A 25,954-nucleotide genomic window follows, 5' to 3' on the forward strand; every position below is an offset into this window, starting at 1 on the left:
TTCATATTCATTCGAAGCATTACTCGCTTTTAGATCTAACTAAAAGCGAGTCTCGCTTAGACTCGCTTAGATCTCGCTTTATATATATATATATATATATATATATATATATATATATATATATATATATATATATATATATATATATATATATATATATATATATATATATATATATATATATATATATATATATATATATATATATATATATATATATATATATATATATATATATATATATATATATATATATATATATATATATATATATATATATATATATATATATATATATATATATATATATATACAGAGGCAACGCTAGTTCCCAATAAGGCATCTCAGCAGTATCCCAAGAAAGACTGAGGGTATTATGTTCAAATTGGAGTGGCTAGTGCCCTTTTAATAGCCGAAAACGATTGGAGGGCAACTACCCACCCCCATGCCAATCATTCCTCCAAACACATCCAATCAAAATTTTGAGATAGCCATTTTGTTCAGCGTAGTTGATTTCCACATAGAAAATATGTTTTTCAGGAGAACACTCTCCTACAACCCTCGGGGCAAGGGTTTTAAGTTATGCCCTGGAGGCATATGAGGTTTTTATAGAAGATGTTGTCGTAGAAACTTCAAAAAAGGCTCATTCGATTGGAAATTCAAAGGGCTAGTGCCCTTTTTAATAGTCGAAAGTGATTGGAGGGCAACTAGCCTCCCTCTACTCCCGTCATTCCTCCAATCACATCTAATCAAAATTTTGAGATAGCCATTTTGTTCAACGTAGTTGATTTCCAGATAGAAAATATGTTTTTGAGGAGGAAACTCCCCCACAACCCTCGAGCCAAGGGTTGTGAGTTATGCCCTGGGGGCATATTAGGTTTTTATAGAAGGCTTTGTCGTAGAAACTTCAAAAAAGGCTCATTTGACTGGAAATTCAAAGGGCTAGTGCTCTTTTTAATAGTCGAAAGTTATTGGGGAGCAACTAACCCCCTTCTCACGCCCACCTTTTCCCCAAAGACATCCAATCAAAATTTTGATATAGCCAGTTTATTCAACATAGTTTTAAGTTCTGAAAGTTAGGTATGTGAGGATGATAACCCCCTCACAGCCCCCAAGGCAAGGGTTCTAAGTTATGCCCGTGGGGCATATAAAGTTTTTATAGAAAGCGTTGTCGTAGAAACTTCAAAAAGGGCTCATTCGGTTAGAAATTGAAATGGCTAGTCCCCTTTTTAAGTCAAAAGTAATTGGAAGGCAACTAACACCCTTTCCACGCCCACCATTTCCCCAAACACATCCAATAAAAACTTTGAAATATCCATTTTGTTTCACCCAGTTAAAGTTCAGGAAATAATAACTTTTAGCAGGCCACTCCCCCTATAGTCTTCAGGGCAAGGGTTAAAAGTTATGCCCTGGAGGTACGTAAGTTTTTATTGACATCTTTGTCATAAAAACTTGAAAAAGGGCTCATTTAATTTGAAGTTCAAAGGGCTTGTGCCCTTTTTAATAGTCAAAAGTGATTTGAGGGCAAATAGCCCCCCTCTCTCGCCCACCTTTTCCCCGAACATATCCAATCAAAATTTTTAGATAGCCATTTTCCTCAGTGTTGTGGATTTCCAAATAGAAATTATGTTTTTGAGGAGGAACCTCCCCCACAGCCCTCAGGACAAAGGTTGTAATTTCTACCCTGGGGCATTTTAGGTTTTTATAGAAAGTGTCGTCGTAGAAACTTCACAAAAGGGCTCATTCGATTGGAAATTGAAATGGCTAGTGCCCTTTTTAACAGTCAAAAGTGATTGGAAGGCAACTAACACCCCTTCTACGCCCACCATTTCCCCAAACATATCCAATCAAAATCTTTAGATAGCCATTTTGTTCCACGCAGTTTAAAGTTCAGGAAATTATACCTTTGAGCAGGACACTCCCCCAACAGTCTTTGGGGCAAAGGTTATAAGTTATGCCCTGGGGGCGTATAAAGTTTTTATTGAAATCTTTGTCGTAGAAACTTGAGAAAGGGCTCTTTTGATTGGAAATTCAAAGCACTAGTGCCTTTTTTGATAGTTGAAAATAATTGGAAGGCAATTAAACCCCCTCTCACGCCCACCTTTCCCCCACATCCTGTCAAAATTTTTAGATAGCCATATTATTCAACGCAGTTGAAAGTTTTGGAAATTAGGTCTTTACGGATGACGACCCATCCCCCCATAACCCTCAGGGCAAGGGTTGTAAGTTATGCCCTTAGGGTGCATAAGGTTTTTATAGAAAGCGATGTTGTAAAAACATAAAAAAGGGCTCGTTCAATTGAAAATTGAATGGGCTAGTGCCCTTTTAATAGTCGAAACCACCCTAAGCCCCTCGCACAGCCACCATTTCCTCAGACACATCCAATCAAAATTTGGAGATATCGATTTTGTTTAACGTAGTCAAATGATCTGAAAATTAGGTATTTTAGGATGATAACCCCATCAGAACCCTCAGTGCAAGGGTTGCAAGTTATGCCTTGGAGGCATTTAAGATTTATATAGAAAGTTGTTGTAGAAATTTCAAAAGAGGCTCATTTGATTGGAAATGGCCCTTTTTAATAGTCGAAAGTGAATGGAAGGTAATTAACCCCCCTCTCACGCCCACCATTTCCCCAAACACATTCAATCAAAGTTTAGAGATAGCCATTTTGTTCAACGTAGTTGAAAGTTCTGAAAATTATGTACTTAAGGATGACAAACCCCCCATTATCCCCAAGGCAAAGGTTGTAAGTTATTCCCTGGGGGCATATAAGGTTTTTAATGATAGAGCTGTCGTAAAAACTTCAAAGGGGGTTCATTCAATTGGAAGTTGAAAGGGCTAGTGCCCTTTTTAACAGTTGAAAGTGATTGGACGGGAACTAACCCCCCCCCCCCTCACGCCCACCAGTCCCCAGAACACATCCAATCAAAATGTTCAGATAGCTATATTGTTCAACGTAATAGAAAGTTCTGGACATTAGGTCTGTGAGGATGACAACCCCCTCACAGCCCTCAGGACAAGGGTTGAAAGTTATGCCCCGGGGACTTATACATTTTTTATAGAACGCGTTGTCGTATAAACCTCAAAAAGGGCTCATTCGATTAGAAATTGAAATGACTTGTGCCCTTCTTAATAGTCAAAAGTAATTGGAAGGCAACTAACACCCCTTCCACGCCCACCGTTTCCCCAAACACATCCAATCAAAATTTTGAGATAGCCATTTTGTTCCACGCAACTAGAGTTCAGGAAATTACACCTTTGAGCAGGACACTCCTACCACAGTCTTCAGGGCAAGGGTTATAAGTTATGCCCTGGGGGCATATAAGTTTTTTTTGAAATCTTTGTCGTAGAAACTTGAAAAAGTGCTCATTCAGTTGTAAATTCAAAGGTCTAGTGCCGTTTTTAATAGTCGAAAGCTATTTGAGGGGAACTAGCCCCCCTCTCTCGCCCACCTTTTCCCCAAACACATCCAATCAAAATTTTTAGATAGCCATTTTGTTCAGTGTTGTGACTTTCCAGATAGAAATTATTTTTTTGAGGAGAACACTCCCCCACAGCCCTCAGGGCAAGGGTTGTAATTTATGCCCTGGGGGCATATAATGTTTTTATAGAACGTGTTGTCGTAGAAACTTCAAAAAGGGCTCATTCGATTGGAAATTGAAATGGCTAGTGTCCTTATTGATAGTCAAAAGTGATTGGAAGGCAACTAACACCCTTCCACACCCACCATTTCCCCAAACATATCCAATCAAGATTTTTAGATAGCCATTTTCTTCCACGCAGTTTAAAGTTCAGGAAATTATACCTTTGAGCAGGATACTCCCTCCACAGTCTTCAGGGAAAGGGTTATAAGTTATGAAGTAGGTGGGGGGCAAAGCATATCATATGTTAAATGCGTGACCTAACCTAACCTAGGTAGCCTAGGTAACCTAGGAAACTCAAAAAGGGCTCATTCGATTGGAAATCGAAAGGCCTAGTGCCCTTTTTAATAGTCGAAAGTGATTGGAAGGCTTGACATTTTTATAGTAAAGATCGATGTGGATATAATGTATTATTTTGTTGTTGTTGTTTAGACCAGGGCACTTTGTATCGAAGGAGTCGTAGGAACTTCGAAAAGTGCTCATTCGATTGAAAATAGAAGGGGCTGATGCCCTTTTCAATCGTCGAAAGTGATTATATGGAAACTAATCCCCCTCTTACGCCCTCCCTCCAATTTGAATTTTTGTTTAAAAACTAAATGTTGCCATATGATTAAATCAAAATGCACTGTGTCAATGCAAATTCCCAATAAGGCATCTCAGCAGTATCCCAAGAACGACCGAGGGTAGTATGTTCAAACTTTCGGGGCTGCTTCTGCTCTTAAAATTTAACCAAATCAAAATAGCGTAAGTGTATCCAAGCATACAAAGAAAGTAAACAGATTTTTTTTGCGAATTGTATCAATTTTTCCATTTCAGGTCAACTAGAGGAGGTATGAAACTAAATCAAACACTACTATTTGTGTCCAGATTATTAAGAGGGTGTATGTTGTTCAAAATTGCGGAAAATTTTTCTCCAGCATACAAATAGCAGGTCAAACTATAAATTCTTAAAAAAACAAAAAGATTTAAAGTATTATTTTCTTTTTCGCTGAAAAGACTATGTCAATATAAAACGAACAGAAATTAATTAAAAAAACTTTTTCCACAAAATAAGTTTTTCAAAGAAAAGTAAGAACAAAAATAAAATCAAATAATCTACCAAGCGTGAAACTACCACAAATCAGCATCGATAAATAATGAAACCCGAAACAAACAGAATTTACAATAAATAGCCGAGCCAGACTCAAAACGAGCTGAAATTAACATAAGTTGGGCGCAAAACCCATAAGCCTTCCCAAGGCCAGAACAAAATTTGCACTTTACTGAAAAAAAAAAAACAAATTAATGCTCATTGTCATTTTAAAATAAATATAATGATATTAATTAATAAAAATGTTAATACTATTTTACTTATTAACGTTATAAAAGTAAAAACATTTATATTTTTTCAGTAAAGTGAAAATTTTGTTCTGGCCTTGGGAGTTTGACTCGGTTATTTATTGTAATTTTGCATAAAAGACAGTTGCACAAACAATATGTCTAAAATTCAAAATGTCTGAAATTTAAATTGCAAATTCGAAAATTTAGCTCTAAAGCAGAAAACCATGAAAAAAAAACCCTTACATATATGTTGTCCAAAATAATTTATTTTTTTCCCAAAATTTGGCCAAATACTGATTAGTTTGTAAGTCGATTAAACCATTCTGATAAATAAATAAATGTAATTTCCATACTTAAAGTCAAGACTGTATCAGGGGGGGCACGAGGTTTGAACGCCCCTCCCCCTGAAAAAAAAGTAAAAATCGGAATATCATAAAAAAATGCATACGAAAAAAATTAGAAATTTTTTATTGCAAAATCTCCTTCCCCCACAACATTAATTTTGGATGTGTCCTTGCTTACAGCTATACATAATCTGATAGATTATGTAAATTAAATTAAGAGAATACAAAAAGAGTAAAGTACATAAATAAAGTAAAGTACATAAATTAAATTAAGAGAGTACAAAAAAAGTAAAGACGAAGTTGATTGTTTTGGAGATCCCCTTGTTCTTCTGGGTTTCCTCTCTTGTTCAGTTATATTTCTTTCCCTTGTGTTCGATGACGCTTTTTGATGGCACAGAGTCTTTTTAATTCTACCTATTTTTATTTTAATTGTAGGGTTTACTAAAAGCGCATCACAGTTGCATAAACATTTTTAGTTAATTAAAACATTAACAATATTATTCCATGAACAATTGCACTAGCCCTGTTTCACAGACGAGCTGTTAATCAAGGAATTTAAAGCATTCTCCTTCCCCACATCCTCATCAGACGAAGATCATTAGCGAAATTTTGTTGCTGCTATTCTTATATCAAGGTGCAACACAGCTAACAAGTTCCCGGTCTTCAGTATTTTATTCCGTTCATACCCTTTTAGTCATCCCACCCTTGTTCCATTCAATAGGCTTTAGAGACAAAAACCAGTTTAGAAAAACATTAGTATTCAAAAAAAATCAATCAATAAATATCTTTATTGCCCAAAAAAAACACACAAGGGTTCAATATGGAGTAGATGAAGAAAAAAAAACAAAAGAAAGAAGAACACACACAAAAAAAGTATACTACCGAGAATAGATTCAATATTTATACTAACACATAGCAGGATGTAGGCTGTTTGTCCTATATAGCCTAGAAAAATAGCGACAGCGACGCAGCTCAGCCACGGTTAGTCGCTCAGTTAACCCCTAGGCTGACACTAGTCTTTTGTTTCTAGCCCATAGGGGTACACACAAGAGAAATTTCGAGAAACGAAAATATACGGATCTAACAGTATTTTTATCAGTCGCCGTAAACAAATTCCAAAATAGAGTCAATGCGAGGACATGATGCACCGCAAAAGCGTTGTAGACACGGGCGAGAATACGCCTGCTTTAGCAAGCTTTACAGCCAACTAGCACACCAAACGCTTTTCTAAGTTTCTCACTTAGATGAGAGATAAGGAGAGCCTTGCCGTTTTACACTATACTCAATAGGAAGACCGAAATACTTAATACAGACAGATAATTAAACACTCTGATTTCCTAACTGTACGCATCCAACATCACCAACAGATTTTCCGAAAGTAAGGACCTCGCTCTTCGAAACATTAAAATTGAAACCAATTTTGGCAGCACTCCCTACTAAGCACAGAAAAATTCTCCTCAGCAGAAGATACAGTTCTGCTTGAATTCAGGATATCGCCAGCGTAATTGAGTATGGAAAGGTACAAGCCTTTAATAACAAAACTAATTCTAGCCTTTTTCTGGAGTGCAACCACACTATTATCATACAATGGTGGCGAAGTTACATCATCCTGGCAGATTCCTTTCCAAACTCGAATAAATAATAATACTAAAATAATAATAATATAATAATAGTATTATTACATTATAATAAAACTATTATACATTAATACTATTAACATCTCAATGCAGTAGCAAACCACACGAGACCTACGAGCTGTTCACGTTCCTCTCCGCCCTTATCTATTAATTACTTTACTCTTTAACTATCTCATGAAGTTCTAATTTCCTTGAAATCCTTTCTTTTGACTTCTGCCCATCCCATTCAGCAGGAACTATTTTATAGGCTAATATTTATTTAGGCTATTTGCCCAAGATGGGTAAGAAGCACAGTCTTTGGCAATCCATCATTCTAAAATATAATTATATTTTAAATTATATTATATTCATATTATATAAAATATAATTGTAAATATATAAATTGTTAGGATTCAGAATTGTTACACCGCTGGTTTTCCAATGCATTGGAGCCAAAATTTTAATATTACCTTTTCTTAGCATTTTCATTAAAATAAGCCCCCGCTAGATATAAAAAATGTACTAACCTTGACTAGATATTTTGTGATCTGGAGTGTCGATTCTTTCAAAAAATGCTTTTTAAGTGAATAGTTTCTTACGACCATAGTTAATAAATAAATGATTTATTAAATAAAATGAAAATCTAAAATTCATAGCAACGGGTATAACTTAAAAGAGAAGGATATAAGTAAAATTCCTGTTTCTACTAACCCTCCCTAGACAATATTTTTCGTTTCTGCTGTTTCCCTAATACCCAACACAATTCGAAGATCAAGGGAATAATATGCCACAGCTGAGTCAAAAATTCAAATTTTTAAAATTTCTTTTCAAGAGAAATTTACTGCAATTTCAGTCTATTGGAGCCTATTTTCTAAATTTAGGTAGGTTCATCCGACGTAAATTTTCAACAAAAACGTGGTATTAGATAAAAACCATTTTGTTCGTTTTCTGGTGTTACATCTTTTCCAGTACTTAGTAAAGATCTCATAGTTCGTTGGATCGTTCCTCCCCAAATTCACAAATCATACTTAGCTGGAATACAATTTTTATATCATGTTTCTTTTAGTTCTTTTGGTTCATTTATTTAAGTTTTAAAATTCAGTTCCGAATAGAAAAGCAGTGTAGTCTAAGAGGCTGTTTTCTAGAATTTTGTCACATAATTGTTTTTTTGTATCTTAAAAAAGAAATTGGAAAAATATACTTTCTCCTATCCTTACATCTTCCTGTAAGGATACCCCTAATTTTCCTGTAAGGATACCCCTAATTTTCCTGTAAGGATACCCCTAATTTTCCTGTAAGAATACCCCTAATTTTCCTGTAAGGATACCCCTAATTTTCCTGTAAGGATACCCCTAATTTTCCTGTAAGGATACCCCTAATTTTCCTGTAAGAACCCCCTAATTAACACATAATAAAACCACATCAATAAAAAACAAAAAAAAACAATAATATAGCCATTTTAGTGATAATGACAAGAATATTTATTTATCATTAGGTCCAATCATACAAAACATGATATAAGCGGCAACTCTTTTCAATCAAACTAAGAATAACAATTAAAAATAGCCCGAAATCCAAAAGCAAAGAATTCAAAATAAACTAAACCCTGGTCTTTTTCATCTTCTATCTGGCACCGATGCTTACACTCCATATTTGTCCTGAAATTAAAGAAAACAAATAGTAGATGTTGTCCTTCAAGGGAATATGAATAGAAATACTTTGGAGTAGGCATGGATTATACAGTCTAAGGACTTGGGCTGTTATTTTTGATTTGATAAACATGGCAAAATCGATCATCTACTGTTCGAAAATATGAAGTTGGGACGCAGCGAATTTATTTTCATAAATTTTAATACCTTATATTTTCTGGATAGATTCGTACTCCCCTACTCCCTTAAAAGAAGCTAGGGTAGAAGTATTGATATCAAATAGCAGTTAGTTCTTCTATCAATGCATAGATATGGAGATATGGTTTTCTTATTCAAACCTACACAATTGAGGAATGTTTCTCCTTTTATTGGTTCAAACGGCTCCCTCCGAAGAAGAAAAAATCAGAAATGTAGTGAAAAGGAAGAAGGGGCAAGCTAAGGCTAGAAAAGAAATTAATAAAAAACTAACATGTTTTAAAATACTACAGAATATTCCGCGCAAAGAAATACTCGTGTACTATATAAAAATAAAGAAAAAAGGAAAATAAAAGGAATATATACTTAAACTTGTTGATTTTGTTACATGCCATAGAATATGCAGAAAGAGAAAAATACAGAAAAGTTACAAAAGAAAGAAAAAACGAAAAGAAAAAGTTACATGCCGCAAAAAAAAGAAAAAAGAAAAATAAAGGAATATATACTTAAACTTGTTGATTTTGTTTCATGCCATAGAATATGCAGAAAGAGAAAAATACAGAAAAGTTACAAAAGAAAGAAAAAACGAAAAGAAAAAGTTACATGCCGCAAAAAAAAGAAAAAAGAAAAATAAAGGAATATATACTTAAACTTGTTGATTTTGTTAAATGCCATAGAATATGCAGAAAGAGAAAAATACAGAAAAGTTACAAAAGAAAGAAAAACGAAAAGAAAAAGTTACATGCCGCAAAAAAAAGAAAAAAGAAAAATAAAGGAATATATACTTAAACTTGTTGATTTTGTTACATACCGTAGAATATGCAAAAAAAGAAAAATACAGAAAAGTTACAAAAGAAAGAAAAAAAGAAAACAAAAAGTTACATGCCGCAAAAAAAGAAAAAAGAAAAATAAAGGAATATATACTTAAACTTGTTGTGCCGTATAATATGCAAAAAAAAAGAAAAATACAGAAAAGTTACAAATAAAGAAAAAAAGAAAGAAAAAGTTACATGCCGCAAAAAAAAGAAAAAAGAAAAATAAAGGAATATATACTTAAACTTGTTGTGCCGTATAATATGCAAAAAAAGAAAAATACAGAAAAGTTACTAAAGAAAGAAAAAAAGAAAAGAAAAAGTTACATGCCGCAAAAAAAGAAAAATAAAGGAATATATACTTAAACTTGTTGATTTTGTTACATGCCATAGAATATGCAGAAAGAGAAAAATACAGAAAAGTTAAAAAAGAAAGAAAAAACGAAAAGAAAAATTTACATGCCGCAAAAAAAAGAAAAAAGAAAAATAAAGGAATATATACTTAAACTTGTTGATTTTGTTTCATGCCATAGAATATGCAGAAAGAGAAAAATACAGAAAAGTTACAAAAGAAAGAAAAAAAGAAAAGAAAAAGTTACATGCCGCAAAAAAAAGAAAACAGAAAAATAAAGTAATATATAATTAAACTTGTTTATTTTGTTACAAACCGTATAATATGCAAAAAAGAAAAATACAGAAAAGTTACAAAAGAAAGAAAAAAAGAAAAGAAAAAGTTACATGCCGCAAAAAAAAGAAAAACGAAAAATAAAGGAATATATACTTAAACTTGTTGATTTGTTACATGCCATAGAATATGCAGAAAGAGAAAAATACAGAAAAGTTACAAAAGAAAGAAAAAACGAAAAGAAAAAGTTACATGCCGCAAAAAAAAGAAAAAAGAAAAATAAAGGAATATATAATTAACTTGTTGATTTTGTTACATACCGTAGAATATGCAAAAAAAGAAAAATACAGAAAAGTTAGCAAAGAAAGAAAAAAAGAAAACAAAAAGTTACATGCCGCAAAAAAAGAAAAAAGAAAAATAAAGGAATATATACTTAAACTTTTTGTGCCGTATAATATGCAAAAAAAAAGAAAAATACAGAAAAGTTACAAATAAAGAAAAAAAGAAAGAAAAAGTTACATGCCGCAAAAAAAAGAAAAAAGAAAAATAATGAATATATACTTAAACTTGTTGTGCCGTATAATATGCAAAAAAAAAAGAAAAATACAGAAAAGTTACAAAAGAAAGAAAAAAAGAAAAGAAAAAGTTACATGCCCCAAAAAAAGAAAAAAGAAAAATAAAGGAATATATACTTAAACCTGTTGTGCCGTAGAATATGCAAAAAAAAGAAAAATGCAGAAAAGTTACAAAAAAAAGAAAGAAAAAGTATCATGCCGCAAAAAAAAGAAAAATTAAGGAATGTATACTTAAACTTGTTGATTTTTTTACATACCATATAATATACAAAAAAAAAGAAAAATACAGGAAAGTTACAACAGAAAGAAAAAAAGAAAAGAAAAAGTTACATGCAGCAAAAAAAAGGCAAAAAAGAAAAATAAAGGAATATATACTTCAACTGGTTTATTTTATTACATGCCGTAGAATATGCAAAAAAGAAAAATACAGAAAAGTTACAAAAGAAAGAAAAAAATAAAAGAAAAAGTTACATGCCGCGAAAAAAGAAAAAAGAAAAATAAAGAATATATACTTAAACTGGTTGTGCCGTATAATATGCAAAAAAAAGAAAAATACAGAAAAGTTACAAAAAAAGAAAGAAAAAGATACATCCCGCAAAAAAAAAGAAAAAAGAAAAATTAAGGAATGTATACTTAAACTTGTTGATTTTGTTACATACCGTAGAATATGCAAAAAAAATAAAAATACAGAAAAGTTACAAAAGAAAGAAAAAAAGAAAAGAAAAAGTTACATACCACAAAAAAAAGAAAAAACAAAAATAAAGGAATATATACTTAAACTTGTTGTGCCGTGGAATATGCAAAAAAAAAGAAAAATATTGAAAAGTTACAAAAAAAGGAAAAAAGAAAGAAAGTTACATGCGGCAAAAAAAGAAAAGAGAAAAATAAAGGAATATATACTTAATCTTGTTGATTTCGTTACATGCCGTAAAATATGCCAAAAAGGAAAAATACAGAAAAGTTACAAAAGAAAGATAAAGTTACTTGCCACAAAAAAAAAGAAAAAACAAAATAAAGAAATATATACTTAAACTTGTTGATTTTGTTACATGCCGTAGACTATACACATACATCCCCTAACTTTTGACTTAGTCTAAATGAAAAATAATTATAAGAATATCAAGTGTGTTAAATATAACATCAAATGGAAAGGCAAGAACCAAACAGGACATCATAAAAACAGAAAAAAGGTAAAAATGCAGCCATGTGAATGTACAACTGGAAGGGATATATTTATCCCCCCCCCCCAACTGTACACCCAAGTAATTGCCTTGCATAACTTGTCATTACTTGCAGGAGTGAGAAGCCAATGGACCCGGAAAGAGTTGCCATTCAAGTTGGACATTCGCTATTTTGATCCTCCCCCGCCAAAGAAAGCTACTTTTAGGGAAACACTTACTATTCAAGAGGAAGACTACCCTTTTATACCCAGGGCTACCCAGGGCTTTTTGGATACACTAAATAATTAATAGTAATTATAATAAATAATAAACTAGCAAAAATAATTGAGTGAAGAAAAATGAAAAATTTCCGACGCTAGATTAAAAAACCACCACTACTACTACTACTACTACTACAAGTCACTGCAGCATCAAAACGCCTGAGGCCAAAACAGCTAAGCAAGCTCCCTTCCCCATCTAAATCTATTCAAAACCTCTGTCTTTATACCCTCACAAAAAGCTTCCTTTTCCCTTAAATCTTTCTATTACAACCTCTTCACACCACATTCGTAAACCCCACTTTTTGCTTAGCCCTAGACGGTTGGCCGACAAGGACAACCTTTGGCAATCAGTCATCCTTCATCCGCTGAACTTGTCCTAGACATCTCATCCTTTCTCTTATTATAGCCCTAAAAAGCGGGATTGAACCACAATTATAACTATCTCTTTTTTTCGACAATCAGTTGATTAACAAACACAACTGAACTTTCTTAAACTGTTCGGTGTCATATTTTCCCTGACAATTTTTTGCAAATTTTTCACTGGCACTAAAAAGATTAAGAAAATAATAAGATGTTGATAGCGTGGTAAATGAAATTTTAAAACATGGTGCCTAAGAAATTAGAGATTCATTGTTGGTGATTATGAATATGATTTTTCTAAAAAGGGATGTACCTGGCGATTTCAGAAAAACTTGAATTAGACTTTTCTATAAGAAAGATGATAAGAGTGAGTGTGGTAATTATATAGGCATTAACCTGATAATTATAGAGGCATTAACATGATAGGAAGTAAATTACTTACTATGATGATACTTTTTAATCCTAGAAACGAAGATGTAGATAAAGAGTTAAAAGATAAACAGTGTGGTTTAGAAAGAGGAGGGGATGTGTTGACCAAATTTTCACTCTTCGATTAATAGAGGAATTAAATTAACCCTAATATCAAATTAGGTTCATTAATTCTTATATTAATTAGAATAATATAAGAATTATCTGAGTGATAAGTATTATGAAAATAAGAAGAATGTAAAGAAAGTGGAGAAAGCATTAAAATAAGAGTGAAAAAAGTGTGAAGTGGAGTCCATGGATAACAATTGCCGAGGATCTGGAAGATGCACCTAGATGGCGTAAATAGTAAAATACTGTACTGGCATGTTGATAAATTGAGAGGGAGTCTGGACTTATCCCCGTTAAAGACAGGGACAGGACAACAATTAGTGATATAAAAGAGTTAAAGAGTGATGGGCAGAACAATTTGAGAATTTGCCAAACCGGGATAAAGTTACAGGAAAAGATATAGAGGAAAAGGAAAAAGTTTGTGACACCTTGGGTGTGAAGGAAGGATTAGTGACATTAATAAAAGGATTAAAAAATAATAAGCCGCCTGGTGCAGATATTGTGGTAAATGAGTTTTTCAAATATAGTGAATATGAGGCTAAAAATAAGTTACTGAAGATTATGAATACGATTTTTGAAAAAAGGGGAAGTACCTAGCGATTTTAGGAAACCCCTAATTAAACCCCTGTATAAGAAAGAATGTAGTAATTTTGAGGCATTAGCCTGTAGGTTACAAATTAGTTCGAATGATGATGCTTTTTAGACTTAGAGGTGCTGTAGACAAAGTTTAAGAGGAGAACAGTGCGGATTTAGGGAGGGTAGAGGATGTGTCGACCAAATTTTCACCCTTAAGTTAATAATTGAGAAGTGGCTGAGTCATCAAACACCTTTAGTCCTTAGTTTTACAGATTATGAGCGAGCGTTTGATTCAGCTGATAGAAGAACTTTAGCAAATATCCTATCCTTGTATACTACACCAAAGAAATCCATTAAAGTGATTAGTGATATGTAAAAAAATAACATTGCTGCGGCTAAGGTAAGAAATAGCTGGTTCTGCTTCGAATCAGGAGTTAAACAGAGTTGCTTTCTACCCCTGTTTGTATAGATAATTTTGATGGACTTTGTTCGGAGAAACACGGCAAAGGCAATAGGAGAATGGAATCAATAGAAATATAAACTTTCCTAGACTTAGACTATGTTGATAATTTAAACGTCTTAGATGAATATGCCAATGTTGATAAGTCTAAGTCGCTTAGACTAGGAACAAAAGGTGGTGAAGAGATGATGTTGGATAAAAAGAAGATCAATCAACCTGATAATTTCACGTACATAGGTGGTATTTTTAGTGAAGATTGTGCATGCGGTGAAGATGTTAAAAGTAGAGTAGCCAAGGCCCAGGGTGTTTTTTTTTCACAGTTGAAAAAAGTTAGGAAGAACAAGAAGATAGGTCTGCGAACCGAGATTAGAACATTGAATGCTACGGCGATGACCGTGGAAAAGCAGGGTTCTGAAACGTGGGCGCTATGCAAGACAGAGGATAAATTGTTGGATGTTTTCCGGAGGGATTGCCTGCAGTTCAGATACCCGTAGTACACAGTTAGAAACAGGTGTTTCTATCCCGCTTTCTAGAGCTATAATTAGACATAGGGAGTGTTTGCTACGAGATGTTCTGCTGATGGAGGATACCAGATTACGAAAAATCGTCCTTGCAAAAAATCTAGGGCCGAACGAAAAGCAGTTCACCCCTGAATGAGATGGGAAGAGGTCGTAAGAAAGGATTTAAGAGAAATTGAAATTTCTTGGGTAGGTGTAAGGAGGAAAGCTTTGCATATATTGGGATGAAGGAGAAGCGTGCACAGCTATGTTGGTCCTATGGGTGCTTGGTGCGGGAGTGACAAGTTAGTAGGAGTAGTAATAATTTGTTTCAACTATGTTTTATATAAATTAATTTGACTACATAAAAGAACTAACTTCCCCATCACCAATCTACTTTTTGACCGAAAGACAGTAATTTACACTGAATTCTATAAATGAATTCATCCGAGCCCTTTCCCAAACTCCCAACTGTTTAGAAGAAAGGCTGGAGGGTGGCTAATTTAAAATGCGGAGTTCAATCGTTTATCAAAATTTAAATTCAAATATCACACATTTGCATATAATATGTATATTATTTGTCTTTTTTAGGACTGATTTTTTTCGATTTAATTTAAATATTTTTTTTATTAATTTTTATTAATTAAATAATCAGATTAGTTTATTAATACTATCTTCACCCTTCTGTCCCAGCAAGGCTACACTGGATTTGAACTTCTCAATAAGAGGATAAAAGCAGGTATATTATGCATAAATTTAATATTTATTAGCTAGTCTTTTTTTTGCCCCTCGTTTGTTTACAAATTTCTATAGATCCGAAAAACAACAACTGCCTGCTTTACCATGAATTAATAATAAAAAAATCTAAAAAGCGAAAATTAAACAAACAAAAATATTATTTCGCAACATACATCTACAATACCGGGTCAAATAAACTAACTCATTATTTTTCTAAATTTGTAAAATTTTGAATTTTTTTTAGAATTTATAGTTTATTTAGAATTCAATTTAAATCCATAGACTAAGACAGATGGCTTTGATGTCATAGCTTATCTTCTTTCCTGTGTTCCCAAGTCCGAGGCATTTACCAAAACTTTTCCAAGAATTGGTTACCTGAAGAGATCCAGATCAGAACAAAGACAAAATATGCAACAATGTTGTGATTTATTTTTTTAGCCATTTTATTTTTTCATATTTTATATTTGATGGAAGGAGCTGAGCATTGGGTATTTTGATAAAGGTAGCAGGATATACACTGTTGCTGGATATTTGCTTTTGCTGTTAAGTTTTTTTTGGAAAGGAAAATAGTTGCCGGATATCTGCTGGTGCTGTTAAGTTTTTTATGGAAATTCACTTAAAAGTTGAAAGAATATTTGCTGCCGGATATCTGCTGGTGCTGTTAGTTTTTTTGGAAATTAACTTAAAAGGTGTAAGGAAAATAGTTGCCGGATATCTGCTGTTGCTGTTAATTTTTTTTTGGTAAATTCCTTAAAAAATGAAAGGAAAATTGTTGCCGGATATCTGCTGGTGTTTTTAATTCTTTTTTGGAAAATCCCTTAAAAGGTGAAAGGAAAATTGTTGCCGGATATCTGCTGTTGCTGTTAAGTTTTTTTTAGAAAGTCCCTTAAAATGTGAAAGGAAAATTGTTGCCGGATATTTACTGGTGCTGTTAAGTTTTTTTTGGAAAATCCCTTAAAAGATGAAAGGAAAATTGTTGCCGGATATCTGCTGGTGCTGTTAATTCTTTTTTGGAAAATCACTTAAAAGATGAAAGGAAAATTGTTGCCGGATATATGCTGTTGCTGTTAAGTTTTTTTTTAGAAAGTGCCTTAAAAGGTGAAAGGAAAATAGTTGCCAGATATTTGCTGATGCTGTTATGTTTTTTTTTAGAAATTACCATAAAAGGTGAAAGGAAAATTTTTGCAGGATATCTGCTGGTGCTGTTAAGTTGTTTTTTTTTTTAGAAATTACCTTAAAGGGGGAAAGGAAAATTGTTTCCGGATGTCTGCTGGTGCTGTTAATTCTTTTTTTAGAAAGTCCCTTAAAAGGTGAGAGGAAAATTGTTGCTGGATATCTACTGTTGCTGTTAAGTTTTTTTTTAGAAAGTCCCTTAAAAGGTGAAAGGAAAATAGTTGCCGGATATCTGCTGGTGCTGTTATGTTTTTTTTTAGAAAATACCTTAAAAGGTGAAAGTAAAATTTTGGCCGGATATATGCTGGTGCTGTTAAGTTTTTTTTTTTTGGAAATTCACTTAAATGGTTAAAGGAACATTGTTGCTGGATATCTGCTGTTGTTGTTAAGTTTTTTTTAGAAATCTCTTAAAAGTTGAAAGTAACTTTGTTTCCGGATATCTGCTGGTGCTGTTATGTTTTTTTTAGTCAATCCCAAAAAAGGTTAAAGGAAAATTGTTGCGGGTTATTTGCGTATGCTGTTAAGTTTTTTTTTTGGAAATTACATTAAAATGGTAAATGATAAGTTTTTCCGTATATATTCTGGTGCTGTTAATTCTTTTTTTAGAAAGTCACTTAAAAGGTGAGAGGAAAATTGTTGCTGGATATCTACTGTTGCTGTTAAGTTTTTTTTAGAAAGTCCCTTAAAAGGTGAAAGGAAAATTGTTGCCGGATATCTGCTGGTGTTGTTAATTCTTTTTTTGGAAAATCCCTTAAAAGGTGAAAGGAAAATTGTTGCCGGATAACTACTGGTGCTGTTAAGTTTTTTTTAGAAATTCCCTTAAAAGGTGAAAGGAAAATTGTTGCCGGATATCTGCTGGTGCTGTTAAGTTTTTTTTTGGAAAATCCCTTAAAAGATGAAAGGAAAATTGTTGCCGGATATCTACTGGTGCTGTTAAGTTTTTTTTTTAGAAAGTCCCTTAAAAGGTGAAAGGAAAATAGTTGCCGGATATTTGCTGATGCTGTTAAGTTTTTTTTTTTGGAAAATCCCTTAAAAAGTTAAAGGAAAATTGTTGCTGGATATCTGCTGGTGGTGTTAATTATTTTTTGGAAAATCCCTTAAATGGGGATAGGAAAATTGTCGTCGGATATCTGCTGATGCTGTTAAGTTTTTTTTTTATAAATACACTTAAAAGGTGAAAGGAAAATAGTTGCCGGATATCTTATTGTGCTGTTAAGTTTTTTTTTGGAAATTCCCTTAAATGGTGAATGGAAAATTGTAGCTGGATATCTACTGTTGCTGTTAAGTTTTTTTTAGAAAGTCCCTTAAAAGGTGAAAGGATAATTGTTGCCGGATATCTGCTGGTGTTGTTAATTCTTTTTTGGAAAATCCCTTAAAAGGTGAGAGGAAAATTGTTGCCGGATATCTGCTGGTGCTGTAAGTTTTTTTTTGGAAAATCCCTTAAAAAATGAAAGGAAAATTGTTGCCGGATATCTGCTGGTGTTTTTAATTCTTTTTTGGAAAATCCCTTAAAAGGTGAAAGGAAAATTGTCGCCGGATATCTGCTGGTGCTGTTAAGTTTTTTTTAGAAAGTCACTTAAAAGGTGAAAGTAAAATTGTTGCCGGATATCTGCTGGTGTTGTTAAGTTTTTTTTGGAAAATCACTTAAAAGGTTAAAGAATAATTGTTGCCGGATATCTGCTGGTGCTGTTAGTTTTTTTGGAAAGTCACTGAAAAGTTGAAATGAAAATAGTTGATGTATATATACTGTTGCTTTTAAGTTTTTTTTAGAAAGTGTCTTAAAAGGTGAAAGGAAAATAGTTGCCGGATATCTGCTGGTGCTGTTAAGTTGTTTTTTTTTTTAGAAAATCCCTTAAAAGGTGAAAGGAAAATAGTTGCCGGATATCTGCTGGTACTGTTAAAGTTTTTTTTTTTTGGAAAATCCCTTAAAGGGTGAAAGGAAAATTGTTGCCGGATATCTGCTGGTGCTGTTAATTCTTTTTTTAGAAAGTCCCTTAAAAGGTGAGAGGAAAATTGTTGCTGGATATCTACTGTTGCTGTTAAGTTTTTTTAGAAAGTCCCTAAAAAGGTGAAAGGAAAATAGTTGCCGGATATCTGCTGGTGCTGTTATGTTTTTTTATAAAATCACTTAAAAGGTGAAAGGATAATAGTGGCCGGATATATGCTGGTGCTGTTAAGTTTTTTTTGGAAATTACATTAATATGTGAAATTAATATTGTTGATTTATATATACTGTTGATGTTAAGTTTTTTTTAGAAAGTCTCTTAAAAGTTGAAAGTAAATTAGTTTCCGGATATCTGCTGTTGCTGTTATGTTTTTTTTTAGAAAATCACTTAAAATGTTAAATGAAAATTGTTGTCAGATATTTGCTGGTGCTGTTAAGTTTTTTTTTTTTGGAAAATCCATTAAAAGGTGAAAGGAAAATTTTTTCCGTATGTATGCTGGTGCTGTTAATTCTTTTTTTAGGAATTCACTTAAAAGGTGAAAGGAAAATAGTTGCCGGATATCTACTGTTGCTGTTAAGTTTTTTTAGAAAGTCCCTTAAAAGGTGAAAGGAAAATAGTTGCCAGATATCTGCTGGTGCTGTTAAGTTTTTTTTGGAAAATCCCTTAAAAAATTAAAGGAAAATTGTTGCCGGATATCTGCTGGTGTTGTTAATTCTTTTTTTAGAAAGTCCCTTAAAAGTTGAGAGGAAAATTGTTGCTGGATATCTACTGTTGCTGTTAAGTTTTTTTTAGAAAATCCCTTAAAAGGTGAAACGAAAATAGTTGTCGGATATCTACTGTTGCTGTTAATTTTTTTTTAGAAAGTCCCTTAAAAGGTGAAAGGAAAATAGTTGCCGGATATTTGCTGATGCTGTTAAGTTTTTTTTTTTGTAAAATCCCTTAAAAAATTAAAGGAAAATTGTTGCCGGATATCTGCTGGTGGTGTTAATTCTTTTTTCGAAATTCCCTTAAATGAGGATAGGAAAATTGTTGCCGGATATCTGCTGATGCTGTTAAGTTTTTTTTAGAAATTCACTTAAAAGGTTAAAGGAAAATAGTTGCCGGATATCTGCTGGTGCTGTTAAGTTTTTTTTTGGAAATTCCCTTAAAAGGTGAAAGGAAAATTGTTGCTGGATATCTACTGTTGCTGTTAAGTTTTTTTTTAGAAAGTCCCTTAAAAGGTTAAAGGATAATTGTTGCCAGATATCTGCTGGTGCTGTTAATTCTTTTTTTGGAAAATCCCTTAAAAGATGATAGGAAAATTGTTTTCGGATATCTACTGGTGCTGTTAAGTTTTTTTTGGAAATTCCCTTAAAAGGTGAGAGGAAAATTGTTGCTGGATATCTACTGTTGCTGTTTAGTTTTTTTTAGAAAGTCCCTTAAAAGGTGAAAGGAAAATTGTTGCCGGATATCTGCTGGTGTTGTTAATTCTTTTTTGGAAAATCCCTTAAAAGTTGAAAGGAAAATTGTTGCCGGATAACTGCTGGTGCTGTTAAGTTTTATTTTTGGAAAATCCCTTAAAAGGTGAAAGGAAAATTGTTGCCGGATATCTGCTTGTGTTGTTAAGTTTTTTTTGTAAATTCACTTAAAAGGTTAAAGGAAAATTGTTGCCGGATATCTGCTTGTGCTGTTAAGTTTTTTTGGAAATTCACTTAAAAGGTGAAAGGAAAATTGTTGCCGGATATCTGCTGGTGCTGTTAAGTTTTTTTTTTGGAAATTCCCTTAAAAGGTGAAAGGAAAATTGTTGCCGGATATCTGCTGGTGCTGTTAAGTTTTTTTTGGAAATTCCCTTAAAAGGTGAAAGGAAAATTGTTGCCGGATATCTGATGGTGCTGTTAAGTTTTTTTGGAAAATCCCTTAAAAGGTGAAAGGAAAATAGTTGCCGGATATCTGCTGGTGCTGTTAAGTTGTTTTTTTTTTTGTAAAATCCCTTAAATGATGAAAGGAAAATTGTTGCCGGATATCTGCTGGTACTGTTAAGTTTTTTTTTTTGGAAATTCACTTAAAAGGTGAAAGGAAAATTGTTGCCGGATATCTGCTGGTGCTGTTAAGTTTTTTTTGGAAATTCCCTTAAAAGGTGAGAGGAAAATTGATTTGCTTATGTGGAATCCCTTCGAGGGAAAGCCAGAAGGGAAAATTAGTTTGTGTTTTTTTTTTGCAAATGGTATTTAAAAAAAAATATAAAACTAATAAAGAGACTAGAGAGGAGAGAAGGGCCTGGCGTCTTTTAATCAGCTTAATCCTGAGTTGAGACAAGACAAAATCTGCTCTCCGCAACTTGCTAACCAAGATGTAAATCCAAGTGACAATTGTCACACCAATTAAGATGTTGATTTGACAGTTTTGCTTTATTAAGTGATTTTTAGCTAAACCCAAGAGACAAATTCGACAATTTCCACTTATGATAGCCACATTCAAAAGAAAGTGTCTTTTCCGGCAAACGGTTTTTTAATAATTTTAAGTAGTTATAGGTTAAACTTTTAACTAAATTTAATTTATTAATTACATTGAATAAATTACATATTAAATTACATACAATTAATGCATTTAATAAATATAATAGTTAAATACAATAAATTTAACGTTATATAATTAAATAATTTGATAAAGAAATTTAATTAATAAGTAATTAAACTATTAAGCATTTTTTCCAAAAGTTACCTGTATTTGACTCATGACTCCAGAGGCTAAAGAGGACAATTTTCCAGCAACTTTGGTCACACCTTGACGAACACTCTCCCGGACTTCGTCCATATCAGGGGCTTGCAAGGACATATTATTCAGTGGGTATCTTGATCCAGGAAGGACTTCAGTTCTGTTGAAATATTCGGCAGAGGAAATGCTGGAAGATCCTTCAAAGCGACTGTTGTTGGTTTGACGCTCATACTTAAAACAAAACGTTAGATAAATGTATGAGACTATCCGTGCAACTGACGTAAGGGGACGAATTTTGTTTTATATACAAAAACGTCTGTAAAAAAATATATCACTATGCCAAACCACATTTTTAAGCGCCAATAGCTCTTTTGGCGGTTTCAGAATTATGAAGTTTTTAGCGCAGCACAATATTTTCGTTAGTCTTGCCAAGTTGAACCGTGAAAAAAAATAAACAAAAGTATTTAATTAAATTCAAAAACACCTTTTGTCAAACAAATAATGATTAAAAAAATAGCTAAACCTTTAAAGGGAAGCTGCTCCTTCTTAAGCCAGGGACGGATAAAGGGGAGGAGCCCAAGATTTTTCCTGGCACCCTCATTTCGTTTTGTTTTAAATGAACCGTTAATTTGGTCAGTTATTAGCGCTCTTGTCAAATTGCCCGCCCTCCCCCGTATTTTGCTCTGAATCCTCCTTTGTTTTAAGGAGTTTGATGCCACATTTTGTTTTGGATTCTTTTTTGCTGATTTTTCACCCACGTTTATTTCCTTTTATTTGCCGCCCAATACTATGAAAAAATGCATAATAGCTTTACGAAGCTCTTTTTCAATAAGACCCCCAATTTTTCTAACCAATTAAGATACAAAAGACTTTTATAAGTGACAAATCAACCCATTCAGACAGTCAGATCTTTTTGCACTATCCTTGCTACTTTAGATTTTCAAGCGTGTTTTGAAACACCATATGAACTTGAATAAGTATAAATACAATTTCAATATCGATTTAGCAAGGTACATCCTCTTCTTTCGATAAATTTACGAGTTGATAGTAGTAAAAAAAAGGATACTGAGTCAGGGTCTTATTACCTGAAAGTCAGGTTATATTGCTCTGCTTCGAGAGCTGTTAAAAAGATACCACAGTCCAAATTTGTTCATATAAGGGGGGAGGGGAGTGTCTAATAAATAGATCCTTAGCCCCGTAAGAAACTAGCTAAAAGCATTATCTAGACTATTTTATAGACTTATTTTTCGTCCACGTTTCTTTTTCTTTTGTTTGACGTCCACTACTACTAAAAAGGCATAACAGTATATGAAAGTCTTTCTCATTAACATTTTATTCCAAATTTTTCCTTATTAATGGTTGTGTAAGTTTCCACTAAACCAATACAAACAATCAAACCTTATTTTTTTACAATCTTTGCTACTTTAAACTCTAAAACGCGCCTTGAACACGAACTTGTCCAAGCATAAAAACAATTTCAACATCGATAAAAGAAATAAAAAGAATGATAAAAAGATGATTTATTTCTCAATAACCATCTATTGTTACGGGCATATTTACATTGCTGTAGAAAAATTCCTCAAAAGTATAATTCGAAATTTTCATTTATATTAAAATATTAAATTGCACGAGAATTGAAATAAATAGGACAAATTTAAAATCAAGTTTTTACATAAAGTACGTCGCCTTTCTAGACTCCCTGCTCAACGTCACTGTAATAGCACCCTTTCCAGCTAACAGTTTTTTGAGGTCCCAAGAGGGTTTTATTATTCAAGAGATTTTTATCTAAAGCAGTTTAATATAATCTAAAGCAAATAGAAAAAGCAATTGAAAGAAAATTGAAAATGGCCAAAAAACTAAGAAAAACTTTAGGTTAATTTAGGGTACTACTTTTTATTCTTATTTTAAAGCACAAACAATTTTAGTTTACGAGCTAAAATAAAAAAAAGCCACTTAACTTTACATTATTATCAGTTCAAATAATAAGGTGCATTTTTTTGCAAAGAAAATGTTATAGTTTTTCTTTTTTCATTTACTTTAAGTGCTTAGAATGTTTTAAAGCATATTCTATGTGTTCGATTAGAGTTGGGGACGCACCCAGGAAGGGTGGCTTTAGAGGCCACCTTCCTCCTCAAATCCTAAATTTTTCTGAATTTCTGGGCAGTTTTTATTCAAATTACCAAGTAAAATGTTGTTTTTTTTTGTATCTTGTCTCCGAAAATTTCTTTTTCATTATTGCACCTTCAAGAACCAAACAAATTCTGGGTATGGTAATAAGAGATGTAATTTTGATCAAAATAAAATCGGTCAAGGGAATACAGAAGGCAGTATACAACCTTGCATAGACTTTGCAGAAAAACTGAAGAGAAAAAACTGAAATAATATGTTTTGAGAAACAGTTGCAGCTAAAAGGAATATTTTGAAATTTCATTCAAAATTAAAAAAAAAAAAAATGCGACATGATGAGGTATCAAAATTTAGTGTATGAAACACTGCTAGAATTCAAGTCAAGAAAGTGGATGCAGTTCACTTTTCTACACTTTAAACACCCCCCCCCCCCCAAAAAAAAAAATTCATCTGATTCGTAAAAACATAACAAAAATGCTTATAAAAACTTTTTTGTAGTGTTTTTAAAGTTGTTTTTTTTTACCACCCTTGATGAAAAAGAAGGCTTACGGTCTTGAATAAGACACCAAAGTTTGATGAAGCAAAATAAAAGATTCATAAAATAATAAAAAACAAAACAATAATATAGCATAACAAACAACTATATTATAACAAAACAACTGTATAAAGATAAAAAAAAGATTAATATCCTCCAGAGCCATTGCTGGCACATAGGACTTTGATTCGACGGTTTAATTGCTGTGACTTTAAAGGGACAAGTAGCAAGCCTGTCACCCAGCCTAGCTGTCACGTGGATCGGTCCTTGGTCCCGCATCGCCAAGCAGGGTTGCCAACTTTCACACTTTTCATGTGAAATGCATTCTTTTTTACCTCAGAGGGTATGCAGAAGAGTGAAAATCACTCTTTTTGGGTGTAAGTTTTCGTTCGCTTTTAACGTCAGTAGTTGGTATATTCGTCAAAAGTAAATTTAACCCAAGGAACGGGTAGCCATCTTGCACTTTTTTGGTGTGAAATGCACTCTTTTTGACTTTAGAGGGGGCGCAGAAGAGGGGATGCGCTAATTTTTTTACTTGCACTCTTTTTGAGCAAAAATCACTCTATTTTGGCCTTGATTTGCACTCTTTTTAGAAGTCAGAAAATGGCAACCCTGCCGCCAACCAGAGCTTCAACGCTATATTCTACAACAGTCTTATATTAATAAAACAAAACAGAAATTAATCATAAAATATGCATGAAATAATGCTTACATCGGCACTAGAATTATCTTGAAAAAATTGTTCACTTGAGATTGCTTTAGCATTCCCGAATTTCTTCGTTGCTTCATCGCTGTTTGCGAAATTGGAGCTGAAGTTAGAACGAGGAGCTTCTCTAACAGCACTTCCTGATGATCGACCACTCCCAGGGAAATCCGAAGTCTTTGAGGTGTAAGACTGCCTCAGAAGATCATCAATTGACCTCAGACTACTCCTATACGAGAATAAATTAAAGTTAGATTCCTGGAATTTACCTTGTCATAACCCCTTCATTCAAATTTAACGTCAGTCGACAACATAGGTCAATTTTGCACATTCTTTTAGCCTCTCACGTGAATCAATTTTAAAAACTTGTCTTCAAAAAGTGACTCACATACCGAGTTATACAATGTGCTCGTATCGATAATACTCGGCTTATTTCTCATTAGTTCGGTTTCAGATCAGCTTTTTAAACTCAATCATCCCAACAGATACACTCTGTTTAAAAAAAACTACTCATGCTAAATTACAAAATTGCACTCAATTTTGAATTATTATACAAACAACTTAATATTCTAACTTAATAGATAATTAATTACATAATGAAGAAAATAGTTTAACAATAAAAACAAAATGGAACTATAAACGGAAAAAGAAACACAGAAAAGGGTAAAAAAAATAAACGGAGAATTTTATCTGTTTCGATAAAGTAGTCCTCGACAGGGAGGAAAAACAAGAAACTAGTAAGAGCAGGAAATCAAAAAAGTTGAACAAGGAGCAAAACCCAAAAAGCCAAAAAAGCCAAGAAACCCAAAATATTAATGAAAATCAAAATATAAAACGAATAAATAAGCGATATTCTTGCCTACGAAACTAGGTAGTACAACAATTATTTTTTGCTTTTTCGTCTTTTTTCTTTTTCAGATTTTTCCTTTTAGTGGTGAATCTAATTACTATTGTGTATTTGAATTATTTTATTTTCGATGATAATTTTGATTTTTGGATTATTATCTTGTTTATTGCTTGGCTTTTTAAGTCTTTTTAAGTTCTGTTTTTATTTCTCTGTTTTTTTCATGTGTATTAAAAACATCTTACATTGATACAAGCAAAATGTTCACGCTATTGAACAAATACGAATATATTCCTAATGGACATCAATGTTCAGTAAGGTAATTACATGTATTTATTCTTATATACTGCCCCTAAAAATATTCTAGCTGAAATGAGTTATTTTATAGTCTGACCAGGCTAACAATAAAGTAAAAAAAAGAGAGATAAGAAAAAAAGAGAAAATAAAAATAAAAAGAACAGGAATAAGAGAAGGGAAACAGAAGAAAAAGAAGAGACAAGCAAAAGTGTGAATGCTATCAATTTTTTTCCCCCACATTTTTACGTT

At 32.8% G+C, this 25,954-nt stretch overlaps 1 protein-coding gene across 1 annotated transcript in view; it reads right to left on the reverse strand.

Annotated features, from left to right (window-relative positions):
• Positions 1-8,387: 8,387 nt before the first annotated feature.
• ArfGAP3 (ADP-ribosylation factor GTPase activating protein 3) overlaps positions 8,388-25,954 on the reverse strand; it is a 62,770-nt gene continuing 45,203 nt past the window's right edge. Inside the window, exons 8-10 of the mRNA XM_089107182.1 lie at positions 24,574-24,793; positions 21,206-21,430; positions 8,388-8,579 (exon numbers count right to left, since the gene is read on the reverse strand). Of these exons, the coding sequence (XP_088963308.1) occupies positions 8,562-8,579; positions 21,206-21,430; positions 24,574-24,793 (463 nt within the window). The 3' untranslated portion in view covers positions 8,388-8,561. The remainder of the gene's footprint in view (positions 8,580-21,205; positions 21,431-24,573; positions 24,794-25,954) is intronic.

Source organism: Artemia sp. Qi Xiang Cuo, chromosome 21, assembly GCF_049724085.1.
Source record: "Artemia sp. Qi Xiang Cuo chromosome 21, ASM4972408v1, whole genome shotgun sequence".
In the NCBI taxonomy this organism is placed as follows: Eukaryota; Metazoa; Arthropoda; class Branchiopoda; order Anostraca; family Artemiidae; genus Artemia; species Artemia sp. Qi Xiang Cuo.